The sequence below is a fragment of the Gopherus evgoodei genome, chromosome 3 (genome assembly GCF_007399415.2).
Source record: "Gopherus evgoodei ecotype Sinaloan lineage chromosome 3, rGopEvg1_v1.p, whole genome shotgun sequence".
NCBI classification, from domain to species: Eukaryota; Metazoa; Chordata; order Testudines; family Testudinidae; genus Gopherus; species Gopherus evgoodei.
In genome coordinates this window covers 98910078-98922528 of record NC_044324.1, presented here as the reverse complement: position 1 = coordinate 98922528, position 12451 = coordinate 98910078, and the positions used below count along the sequence as shown (strand labels likewise).

Below are 12451 nucleotides of genomic sequence, written 5' to 3'. Positions count from 1 at the left end.
CACGCAGGAAAATGATAAAAGACAAAGACACCCCATCACTTGTAGGTGAACACTTTGCACAAAACAGTCACTCTAAAGCTGACCTCTCAGCCCTCATTCTCAAAGGAAACCTGCACAATACTTTCAAAAGACGAGCCTGCGAGCTTTAATTCATAACTTTGCTAGACACTAAAAATCATGAGCGTAATAAAGACACTGGATTTATGGCTTATTACAACAATCTGTAACCCACTAACCTCCCTTTTGGTCCTATCACTACAGGGGTGATAACAGGCCATTTTACATTGAATGGTCCCTTAGAATATGTTCTAATGACTTATGCTAAACTATCTGTTCCACCTTGTATTCAGGGCTGCCCAGAGGATTCAGGGGGCCTGGGGCAAAGCAATTTTGGGGAACCCTTCCATAAAAAAAAGTTGCAATATTACAGAATACTATATTCTTGTGGGGGGCCCTGCGGGGCCTGGGGCAAATTGCCCCACTTGCCCACCCCCTCCCCCCGGGTGGCCCTTCTTGTATTTAGCTGTAACACTCTGAGTACCTTTCCCAGACCTGAAGAAGAGCTCTGCATAGTTCTAAAGCTTGTCTCTTTCTCCAATAGAAGCCAGTCCAATAAAATATATTATCTCACCCACCTTGTCACCCAGTTACTTAAGTCCATAAGTGGATCTGAGTTGGCTCATTCTCCTTAGTGGAGCCTGTTACAGGTATGCTGGATGCCTGATCCCCTCAGGGACTAGTCCCTGTGACAGACCACTTAACTTCTACCTCAGGCAATCTCTCTGATCCTGCTATAGTAGATATCTCAAGTTAGTATATTAATGACGACAGATTGTTTTTGGCTAAATCCCTACCTGCTTATTATGATTAACTATAATGCAACAGTTACAAAGTTGAGGGGATCAAACAGCAAGGTTTGTTATTATTTCTAAATAAGAAGTAAGTCTTAAAAGAAAACAAAAGGAGTATATATAGACAAACTAACAATGGAGACTATTTATACTTATTCCAGAGGGAAATATATATATAAAATCTGAATAAAATAAATAAAATCTAAGCTGTACATGGTTATCCCTCTAGCACAGTGGTTCCCAAACTGGGGTTCGTGAACCCCTGGGGGTTCATGAAATGTTACAGGGGGTTCTCGGGAAAAAATCCCCTAATAGCAGAGAGAGCTGTCCTAGGGACCCTGGGCAGCATGGGGCTAGCAGCCCGGAACCCCTAGACTTCCAAGAGCTACGCAGATCAAAGCAAGCAGATCTATCACACCGAGGAGATTTAACCTTCAAGACTCCTTATAAGAAGTGGAAAGGGAGGAGGATATTTTTTACTGTTTTTAAAATTAAATAGGCAGCTAGTATTATTTTTAAAATTATTATGAAGCACAAGTTTAAGCTTTCTTGTAACGTGTGTTGTTTGCCTGGACTGCTCAAGACCTGAATGCTTGTGTAGGAGGAACTCTTTGAGTTGGCTTTTTAAATATCTTCATGCTGTTTCACATCTGATACTCCTTGATGAAACATAGGAGCCCTGTCTTTTAAACAGGTTTATTCAAAGTGATACAAGCTACGAAAGTGAGGTCTTGGAAAAGTGTTGCCATTTTCATAATGTAATAAAAATACTGTAATGATAAATAATAATTAGTAATAAATAATGTGTAATAAGCATGTCACAAAAACACATTTTATATTTCCAAGATCACTGCTTTTATAATTTATACTCAGGTAAAGGAGAAAATCCCTGGAAATATTCATTTTTTAAGAGGGGGTTCACGAGACTTGACATTTTAGTGAAAGGGGTTCACAGGTTGTTAAAGTTTGGGAACCACTGCTCTAGCAGGAAGAACTCCACTTCTATCTCTGTTCCAGTTGCTGTTTTAAACTGGTTAGATCCCAGTGGCTGTCTTGAAAGTGTTGGGGTGATTTTATGAGAGTAGTTAAATTAAAAGATTCCTTTGTAAAACATCATGTCTTGCCCTATGGGAAGACTCAGTTCAGACTTCTCCGTAGTAGTGAAGCGACCCTCTGAAGTGCAGTTCATAATTTAGTGGTCCCTAAGTTATCTTGCCCTTAATCTATTTTAGGATTTAAAATGGAGACCGGGACCTCAGATTGGGTCTGGAATTGAACTGGCAGCTGATGAGAATGTGAAACACAAGAGTCATGTTCTTAATTTACTTTAAGAGCAGAACGCCTCATGCCACACATATTGCAGCTTTTGAATGGATACCCTTCAGGATCAGCTCCAAAGGTAGTGAGTTGCAATAGTGTAGCCTGAAGGTGATAAACAAATGGTTCACCATGGTGTTAGGTCTGTAACCAAGTGGGCTAGCACAAATATTTATGTAACTGACAATGATACAAGTATTTCTAGCTATTGCTAATATTTGGGCATCCAGCAGCAATGGCAAGTTGAGTAAAACTCCAAGACTGAATTGATTTTGCCATGTAAGGAATTTCAGAGGCCATTTAAGACAATTCTGTCTGTTTCCAAAAGTCATGGTGTGGCATTTTAGTCCTGAGTCAGTGTACAGAATCCAAGAGAGGGAAGATCAAATACCAAACTAACAAAAAATAAACATAAAAAAATATTAAAGCATCTGCTCTTTAAGAAGGACTCCAACCAATCCCAGCCTACTTCTAGGAGGCAGGCAGGCTTTCCCCCTTTCACCAAGGCATCAGGTTAGGGAAAGTGATGCATAACCCAGTTCATAATGCCCTTACTTCAGAGCCTTGAGTAAGAGCAACCAACCATGTATTCAGAAAATAAAATTTCTAGAGCCCAGCTTAAGCTAGTGTCCCGGAACCTACAGCTTGTAGTTACCTCTCCCTTGCTCAGCTTCCTTTTCCTATTTAAAGAGGACAGCCCCAAGGGCAGGATGCTCCTTGATTATGTGCAGGCTGCCTTGGCTGTAAACTCTAGAGTGTCCCTTAAAGGAATAACACACCCCACCACAGTCAGGTTTTGGTCTTTGAGTGTTTTCTGTGTGAGAGAAGCTTTAATTTCAGTATTTAATTATTCAGCGCTCTGACTTCTTGCCCAGTAACACGAATGTTTCTTCGAGATGACATGTACTGTGGTGTCTTATTTTATAAACTAAATTTCTCTCTTTCTCCCTCCCTCCACCCCCATAAGGACTAACCTTAACGTTTATACACCTAGGGGTCATAGCACATGAGTTCTGTGCCCCCAGGCAACTGACATGTTTCACTTACTAGTTAAGTATCAGAGGGGTAGCCATGTTAGTCTGGATCTGTAAAAGCAGCAAAGAATCCTGTGGCACCTTATAGACTAACAGACGTTTTGGAGCATGAGCTTTCGTAGGTGAATACCCACTTCATCGGATGTATGTCATGAATACCCACTTCGTATTCACCCACGAAAACTCATGCTCCAAAACGTCTGTTAGTTTATAAGGTCCCACAGGATTCTTTGCTGCTTTTACAGTTACTAGTTGTTTTTTTCAGCTGCACTGATTCATTTCTCTGGTAACACTGAAGGTTTGTGGTGCTGATGTGCTTTACAAAGAGACAGAGGATAATCTTAGTGATTCCCACCTGGTTGCTGGGCCTTTAACATCAGCTGATTTTTTTTCTCTGTTCTTGCTTCAGGTTCAATGGATCCGAAGGACTTCCTGAGGGAGGCACAAATAATGAAGAACCTTAGACATCCAAAGCTTATACAGCTCTATGCAGTTTGCACTTTAGAGGATCCAATTTATATTATTACTGAGCTGATGAGACATGGAAGTCTACTAGAATACCTTCAAAGTAAGCAAGAGACTAAAAACTAATTTCAGATAGCACTGTAGCTTACAGTTTAGTAAATGCGCTAAACAAAGGGGAAGAGTACAGTGCTCTGATTTAATATGAAGGCTGTAATATTTATTGGGATTGGGGGGGAAAAGGGTTTAGAAACCATTGACTTGCCAAACAACCTAAAAGTAACTGGGGAGGATGGAGACAGAATTTACATTTAGGGTCATACTCACTTTATAGTGGCTCTGGGGCTTTGTGTTGATTCCTATACCTAAGGCTAAGATTTAGTCATGGGCATTTTTAGTAAAAGTCATGGATAGGTCACGGGCATTAAACAAAAATTCACGGCCTCGTGACCTGTCCATGACTCTTACTATATCCTGGTGACAAAATTTTTAGTGTTCTTGGGGATCCGGTGGCACAGCTGCTGCTCTGGAGGGGGGCTCGGGGCATCCACTGGTGCTGAGGGGGGGTGTATTCTTGACACCCGCTGGTGCTAGACTGACCAGATGTCCTGATTTTATAGGGACAGTCCCGATATTTGGGGCTTTTTTTTATATGGGCTCCTATTCCCCCCACCCCATCCCGATTTTTCACACTTGCTATCTGGTCACTCTAGCTGGGGGTGTCTCTGGGGCACCCGCTGGTACTTGTGTGGAGGTGTCTCTGGGGCACCCACTGGTGCTGAGGGTGGGTATCTCTGGGGCACCTGCTGGTGTGCCAACTGGTGCTGTGGAGGGCAGCACAGGACTGCCACCGCTGGCAGGGGCTGGACTCGTTGGCCCAGGACTGCCGTCGCTGCTGCTGGCGGGGGACAGCCCCGCTGGCCTGGATCTGTCACCGACATTGCTGGCAGGGGGCCCGGAACCACGGCAGCTGCTGCTGGTGGAGGGTGGCCCAGGACTACTGTTGTTGGGGGAGGAGGGCTGTTTCGGCTGGCCCCAAGCCACCTGAGCTTCTCAGGCAGCCCCGGGGTCAGTTGCACCTGCTGACTGCAGAAGTCACAAAGGTCCTGGAAAGTCATGGAATCCATGACAGACTCACAGCCTTACCTATGCCTTCAGTTCATTCACCTGAGATAAGCAAGTGTAATAAGTGAAAGCCTAATCCTAGTCTCCTATGCAGGTATTTGCAGGTGAAACCTCACCATCCTTGATGGAAAAATAGTAAGGAAACTGGGTTGAAACTCATGGAATTGACATTCCAGTATTTGGGAATAACCTGTGCAGGAGGGAGTTCTGCCCACTATTCCTGAACATTTAAGAAGTGATATTGACCACAACAGTAGACGTTCGATAGCCAGGAAAAACAGTAATTTCCAGTGTGTTACTGAGTCTGGCCGCATCTTGTTGTAAATATAGCATGATGCAGCACAATGCAAATCAGGCGATCACATTGTCCCTGGCTAAATTCTCCTTCCTCAAAATGTATTCTTCATTTTCTTTGTTTTAAACCCTTCCCACCCCTCAAACATTTTGTGGAGTATTTCCTGCACAGTGGTCTGTCACGTTCTACCACAAAGGGGACTGTATTTTAGTGATGGGCAAGTAATCCTAATGCATAGTTTGTTAACGTGCTTCAGGATCTTTCCTGATGAACACTGCTGGATACTTTTAAAGTATTATTTATTATTATTATTTTTAATTGAGCTGTCACCAGGTACATTAATGGAACACAACAGAGCAATATTTTCCTATTATAGATATAAATTAAATTGTCTTAAATGTATGAATATTTGTATCAGCTGTGATGTGCAGTGCCCTGTTGTTGCATTCTTAATATTTGATGAGGATTTACCAAATCCTGCAGTCTCAAATGGGGGAAATATTTAATACTGAATTTCACACTGGTAATATGTCTGTCAGTGAGAACCTCTCCTATCTTTTATCTATTGAATAAGACATTGTGACTGATTGGTGAGATCATGATGCATCCCTGAGCTTTCTTTAATATTTCATTTCCTGTACTAAATTCTTTATTAAAGAGATGGTTTTGTCTAAAATTGTTAGTAACAAGGGACAGGAGGAGCTGTCAAATTTTCCTTGCAGGGTAGAGAATAAGTCATGGGTAGGTTTTGTAAATTTATTTGCCAGTGCCTATAGTTTGAGTGCATTACCTCACATTAATATCACATTTTTTTTCAAACATACTTGATAACAAACCTAAATCAACAAAGGCTAGTTATACATTTACAATCAGCTATGAGTATGGGGCACTGTGTAGCTGGAAGTGATGAGGAAGGGAACTGTGACTCTCAGAAAAGCATAGAATAATTCCAAAACACATGCATCCTCCTAGTCACTCCACTTTAGATATCGTGTGCTCCTGAACTGCAATGCACTCCATCATGGATCTATTTTCTTGTCCAACAGACTGAACAATAAGAGTTAGTGTCTGTTGGTATCCACAAATGCAGAACTGCACTGCGTTATATGGTTCTACAGTCTTCTGACAGATTTTCATGATGTTGTATCATTAAGCTGTAAATTGTCATGTAGCTTAATTTTTCTCTCTGTTTTAAAGGTCATGGCTGCTGTTAAACATGGGTGTGGGGAAGGAGAAGAGTTTATGATTCAATAATAGAAGGAAATAATCTCAGTGTTGGATTATCATGACAATCAGTTTAACCTCAAAGAGAAAGTAGGCAGGGCTAACTTAATCATTAAAATTCAGCCTTTCAGCAGGAAATTCAAGGTTTAGAGACTGTAGAGTACAGTGCAAACCATAGTGCGGAACACTCTTCCTAAAGCACAGCTGCAAGGTGCTCTATATTCAGGCAGATGAACTGCCAGGAGTGAAGACAGTGATTCAAGGTAGTGCTATCCACTATCACGATGAATCAGTGGGACATCATTAGCTGCAGCAGACTGCCAACTGCAGTTGATTTTTTTTTGTCTTTAATGCCAAGGCAGTTAGGAAGGATAATCCACATTCCTAATATAAAGAGAGAACCAAACATGACTGGAATAGCAGCATTTCTTTGGACTATTCAAATTTGGAATGTTTTTGGACAAGTGAAATGCTATGCAGATATGTTTCCTATTACAGTAAAGCACTTGTGTGTATGCTTCTGATGCTGTGGGTCCTGGGTTCAAATGTCAGGATTGGTCCACACTACAGCGTTAAATCGATTTAAACAGTGTTAAATCGACTTAACGCTGTACCCGTCCACACTACAAGGCACTTTAAATCGATTTTAAGGGCTCTTAAAATCGATTTCTGTACTCCTCCCCAACGAGAGCACTAACCCTAAAATCGATATTACTATATTGATTTAGAGTTAGTTATTGGTCTCATTCTTTTACTGAGCTACCCAGAGTGCACCGCTCTGGAAATCGATGGTAGCCTAGGACCGTGGATGCACACCACCGAATTAATGTGCCCTAGTGTGGACGCATAAAATCGATTTTATAAAACCAGTTTTATAAAACCTGTTTTAATAATTTTGATTTTATGCTGTAGTGTAGACGTGGCCTCACTCATAAGAGAGATGACTATATAGCAATGAGTTGGTCACACCTTCAGGGTTAATCACCCTGAGTGCAGAAGTGTCTAAATTCATCTCTCCCCCAGCAGCAGTTAATCTGGCCTAATATGCCACAAAAGGCCTGAATCTGAGTTGTAATTTGTAACTCACCAATGACATGTCCTGGTACCTGATTTATGGTCTCAGTTATTCAAGTTACTAAGTCTCTTTCCCTAATGTATTGAGCCAGCCTGCTCTGGTCAGGGGTCTTTTAGCACTTCGTTTGGGCACCATCTCTGACTGAGCTAAAATAGTATTTCAGGAAGCTGTTGATCTTACAAATGGGACAGATATTGTTTCAGAAGATTCTATGAAAGCAGACATACATTAAGGGCAACTCAAGGAACCTTATCACTGAGGCAACATAGCTAACAGTAAGAAACACTCAGGTGGATTCTAAAGATAAAATGGAGCTTTTGCACTTGACTATAGCCAGTCAATTTTTATGTCACACTTGTCTGGGGACACTAGTTCTCATGTGTAGCTCTGCCTCACCCTCCATTAATCTTTGGTTGCCAAAAGTGATTACAAATATTAACTGTTAGGCACATTTTACGATGGGTGATTTTCCTATTGGAAAGACAAATATCTACATTGCCACAAATAGATAGGTGCCACTTTGTTGGGAGGTGCTTCAACCATCTGAGATATACCCTCAAACCCAGTGCTGCATTAGTTATTTGCTCTTTTAAAAGAGCTCCATCTGGATGCTGAATGGGGGTTGTTTTTCAAGGGACATGAAACTAACTTCATTCCTTTACAGACAATTGCTTAACCTTTACCGTTCTTTAGGACTCCTACTTTATTCCATAGCTTGATGTTCTTGGTTTACAGTGGAGATATGGTCCATTCTTTCCCAACAGCTGACACATTTAAATAACTTGAGAACTCACAGAGACACTATAAATATTGACAATAATCCCACCTTTTTTCTTTGATACAGATGATGCAGGTTCAGAGATCCATCTGCCTGAACAAATAGACATGGCAGCTCAGGTTGCCTCAGGTATGGCTTACCTTGAATCCCAGAACTATATCCATCGGGATTTGGCGGCCAGGAACGTCCTTGTGGGCGAACACAATGTTTACAAAGTGGCAGATTTTGGACTTGCACGAGTTTTTAAGGTGGGTTTGGATGAGTTTGGATTTTTTTTTTGTTATTTATTTATGAGAATTAGCATGAACTCCAGCTGTACAAAAAATGGTTCAGAAAATTAAGGATGTGTCTACATTGCAAACAAAAGGATGTGTTCTGAACTTAGTTTAGCTAACTCATGTTAAAATAGCAGTGAAGACAAGGCATCTTGTCTGTTAGCTCTGGTTAGCAGATTGAGTTCAACCAAGATCTCCTATAAGCTTTAACTCAAATTGCTAAAGCCAAATTGCCATGTCTTCACTGCTGATTTAACCTGAGTTAGTTAACATGGCTGGGATAGCTAACCTGATTTAACAACACACCTCTTTTGCAATGTAAACATACCTTACAAAATGATATGTTAATTTAGGACTGGATTGTAACTATACACTACAGTCTGGGTAGCAGGCAGTGCTGGATCCTGAAAGTCACAATCCATTTCCTGCTTCCCTCTTGCTGAGGAGAAATGAGGTATGCTAGCATAGACGCTAGCTTCCAATTGTCCGAGGGAATGTTCCACCTCTGCTCCTGCCCCACCCCGACCCCCACCCCTTCCCCTAAACCACCACCCTACCCCACCTCTTCCCACCCCTGCTCTGCCCACAGACCTGCCCCCACTTTACCCCTTCCCCCAAGCCTCTGCCCCTGCTCCACCCATGGCCCCTCCCCACTCCACCCCCTCCTCCAATGCCCCACCTCTTCCTGCTCCTGCCTTGCCCCCTTCCCATCTCTTTCAATGACCTTCCCTAAGCATATCTTGTCCCCACTCTTCCCCCTCCCTCCCAGCGCCTCCGGCATGTCGCAGAATGGCTGATTGTGGCAGCTGGGAGACACTGGGAGGGAGGGGGAGGAGTTGATTGATGGGACTGCCAGTGGGCAGGAGACCCTTGGGGGATGAGGGAAAGTTTGGCAGCCAGTGGGTGCTAAGCACCCGCTAATTTTTGTCTGTGGTGCTCCAGGGCTGGAGCACCCATGGAATTGGTGCCTATGTATGCTAGCTAGCCTTTTTTTTGCTGACAGCTTACTTCTTCCTTTGCATGGGTAGTGGCAGGTTCGGGGTGAGGGAGGGATTATGGACAGAAATGGAATCAAGATTCTTCCCATACCTCATCTACCTGCTTGGGTTGGGGAGTAGCAGCCCTTTGGCAACTGTTTCCCTTCTCCCTCCCCAGACATCTGATGCAGGGCCCAGCAACGCAGGTAGCCATCACTAAAGAGCAAGGCCTCTCTAGACGTCCCCGCTCCCTCTCATTCTTATGTGTGGGCTCAGCAGTTCAAACATGCTACGCTCTGAGTTCTTAGTTCCTCACAGAGATCAGATTTTTCTCTACTGTTTCAGAAAATTTTATACTATGGCATGCTGAACATGATGCCAAGGGGAGGGGGTAAATTAATAAATGAATGGTTTTTCAGTTTAAAAGGGAATTTTATGAATTTCAATAAGTAGCTGAAAATATCCAAAGCTTTGGGTTTTGGTTTTTGTTTTAATTTTAGTTGATTTATATTTTTGTTCTGGGAAGGATAAAAGAACTTCTGTTGACAGTTAGTTTTCATACCAAGTACAATGGTTGAAGAAGATCTGGTATTATGCCCTTATTGTGGTATAAAATGTTGAGCTGACACTGAAAGTATTCTTCTCATTTTTTACTCTACTATGAATATTTTTAGACTGAGATATATTGCTTTTTAAACTGAACATGTGAATTTTGAGTATTAATAAAGGATTTTTCTCCTGTATGTGTTTAGGTGGAGGGAGAAAGCAACAGTTACTGAAATTTCGTATTAAAATTGAAAATTTCTAAACTAGTCACCATATAAGATATTCCCAATAATGTTAATTTGGAAATACTCTTATTCATAGGCCAAGGGATTGTGGATTCAGGTTCCATACTAGTACTTGTGTAGGAGGGCCCACACAAAGTCCTCTATACCCTAAGAGGAAGTGAAGCATAGTAAACATATACATTAGCACAATGAAACCATAGTTTGTTTATACAGATAAGAATGAAGGCCCAGATCCTCAAGGTATCTTAGTGCTTAAATATCTTTGAGGGTCTGGGCCTAAGTCTGTGATGCTAACTGCTAGACATAATCTTATGAAGAAGTGTAGGGCATAATAGCAAGGAAAGAACATATCCAACTTTTGTTATTATTTATTATTATTTAAGATCTGCATAATCTGTATACAAGTTTGCATGTTAAAAAACCTGACAGAGGCTAAGATATGTATGATATGCCCTAGATTCCATTTAAGCATTGGAAACATCCTAAAATGTTCCCAAAGGTTGGATGTCCATGCAATTAAACTCTGTAGATGTGGGTCTGTGGAAAGTAAAGGATTAACACCAGAGAACTTCCATTACTAAAAATATTTCTCCATGTATTTTTTATATATCCACTGAGCTAATATATCAACTTAAAATTAGTTTGGGTCTGTCTTTCAGTGCTTGAAAACTGATGAAGTGATAATTAGCAAAGTCAATAGCCCTTCAATGCCATCAGTAAATCACAAAACTGAGGTTTCTAAATGTTATAGCACTTGCTATCGCCTCCTCTATTTATAGAAGATCATACTTGAAGCCAGTCTGACCATGCAGTCTCTAGTGCCAACATGATGCTTGTGCTGCGATTTCTGGTAGACTTATGGAATCCTTTCATGCCAGATTCAGAATTCACAATAGCAGGCCATAATTAAGCACAAGCCTTCCAATACTGGGTACTCACTTGAAGTTACAAGTGGCTTAGAAAAGCTTCTGTTGAAAAAAGATGTTTCTCATCTATAAGATCTCAGTTCAACAAAGACGTAAGCACATACTTTAGTCCCACTGAGTTCAAGTGCTTGACTGAACTGGGCTGAGTTAAGCATCTACTTAAGTGCTTTTGCTGAATCGGATCCTAACTTGGGTCTGTTTTGTATGTAATAGTTAGAAAATGAAAATGTATATGAAGCTAAACATGAAACGAAACTCCCTGTGAAATGGACGGCCCCTGAAGCGATTCGCTCCAATAAATTCAGCATAAAGTCTGATGTGTGGTCATTTGGAATACTTCTCTTTGAAATAATCACCTATGGGAAGATGCCTTATCCTGGTAAGTATTTTATTTTAAAGTAATATTTAGATACACTTGATTATTTTTAATTTTTTTCTTTATTGAATTGGAGGCTTATTCAAGGGTTGAAAATCTAAATATGGAATAAAACATCTTAGGTGACCTTCATTCAGAGCTGCTGGATGTTCCAGACCTCCTGAAAGTTCTCTAGAACCTGTAGTTTCCAGCTATTTAAGACTTGGTTAGTTGGTACCAATCTGTGGTTCAATAGCTTAGCTTGTTGGTTATTCCTCTGGGACACTAGGCCAATCAAGACCACTGCTGGAAGGTATAATGGGAGTGGCTTTTGTGAACCTGTGTTGACCATCTTTATGAAGGTATCACATGGAAGGAGATACTCCAGTATGAGATGCTGCATAGGCTCAGCAAGGAGAAAATGCATGAAGAGAAGAAGAGGGTTTTTGTTATTTTCCCAGTTCTGGGCTACTGCAGGGGGGAACCCACATAAAGAGAAGCATAGACTGGATTTGAGCAAAAAGAGCACTAGCCAAGAATAGATTTAACAATATCAGAGCAGAATATGTCTCTAGTAGTGTGGGTAGCTATCAGGGAAAAGTAACTATTATTAGCACAAGGTAGAGCGACCATATTTCCCTATGCTGAATACGGGATACCTGGTAAAATTACTCGTATTCAAGTGAGTTCAACAGCAATCAGAATTATGCAGTACAAATGTTCAAATTAACATCAAGTTGACTGAGCCCCTGTTAAAAAGAAATATTGTGTAGTTGGATTCTTTTTATTTACCTTCTTATCTTTAAGGTAAAGGGGTCACATGGGGAGAGGTGACACATACACATACTTCTGCACACCTCTCTCACATAGTGTGTGTGTGTGAGACCAACCAACCCTCCCCTCCCTGCCCAGCACTCTCCACCCTCCATGCCTGGCTGGGACCCTGGGATGGACTCACCTCTTCTG

At 41.5% G+C, this 12451-nt stretch overlaps 1 protein-coding gene across 1 annotated transcript in view; it reads left to right on the top strand.

Moving 5' to 3' along the window:
- The window catches only part of FRK (fyn related Src family tyrosine kinase), a 77413-nt gene that overhangs the window by 53596 nt on the left and 11366 nt on the right, over positions 1-12451 (top strand). The window contains exons 5-7 of the mRNA XM_030556160.1: positions 3612-3770; positions 8228-8409; positions 11344-11509. Coding sequence (XP_030412020.1) covers positions 3612-3770; positions 8228-8409; positions 11344-11509 — 507 coding nt within the window. The remainder of the gene's footprint in view (positions 1-3611; positions 3771-8227; positions 8410-11343; positions 11510-12451) is intronic.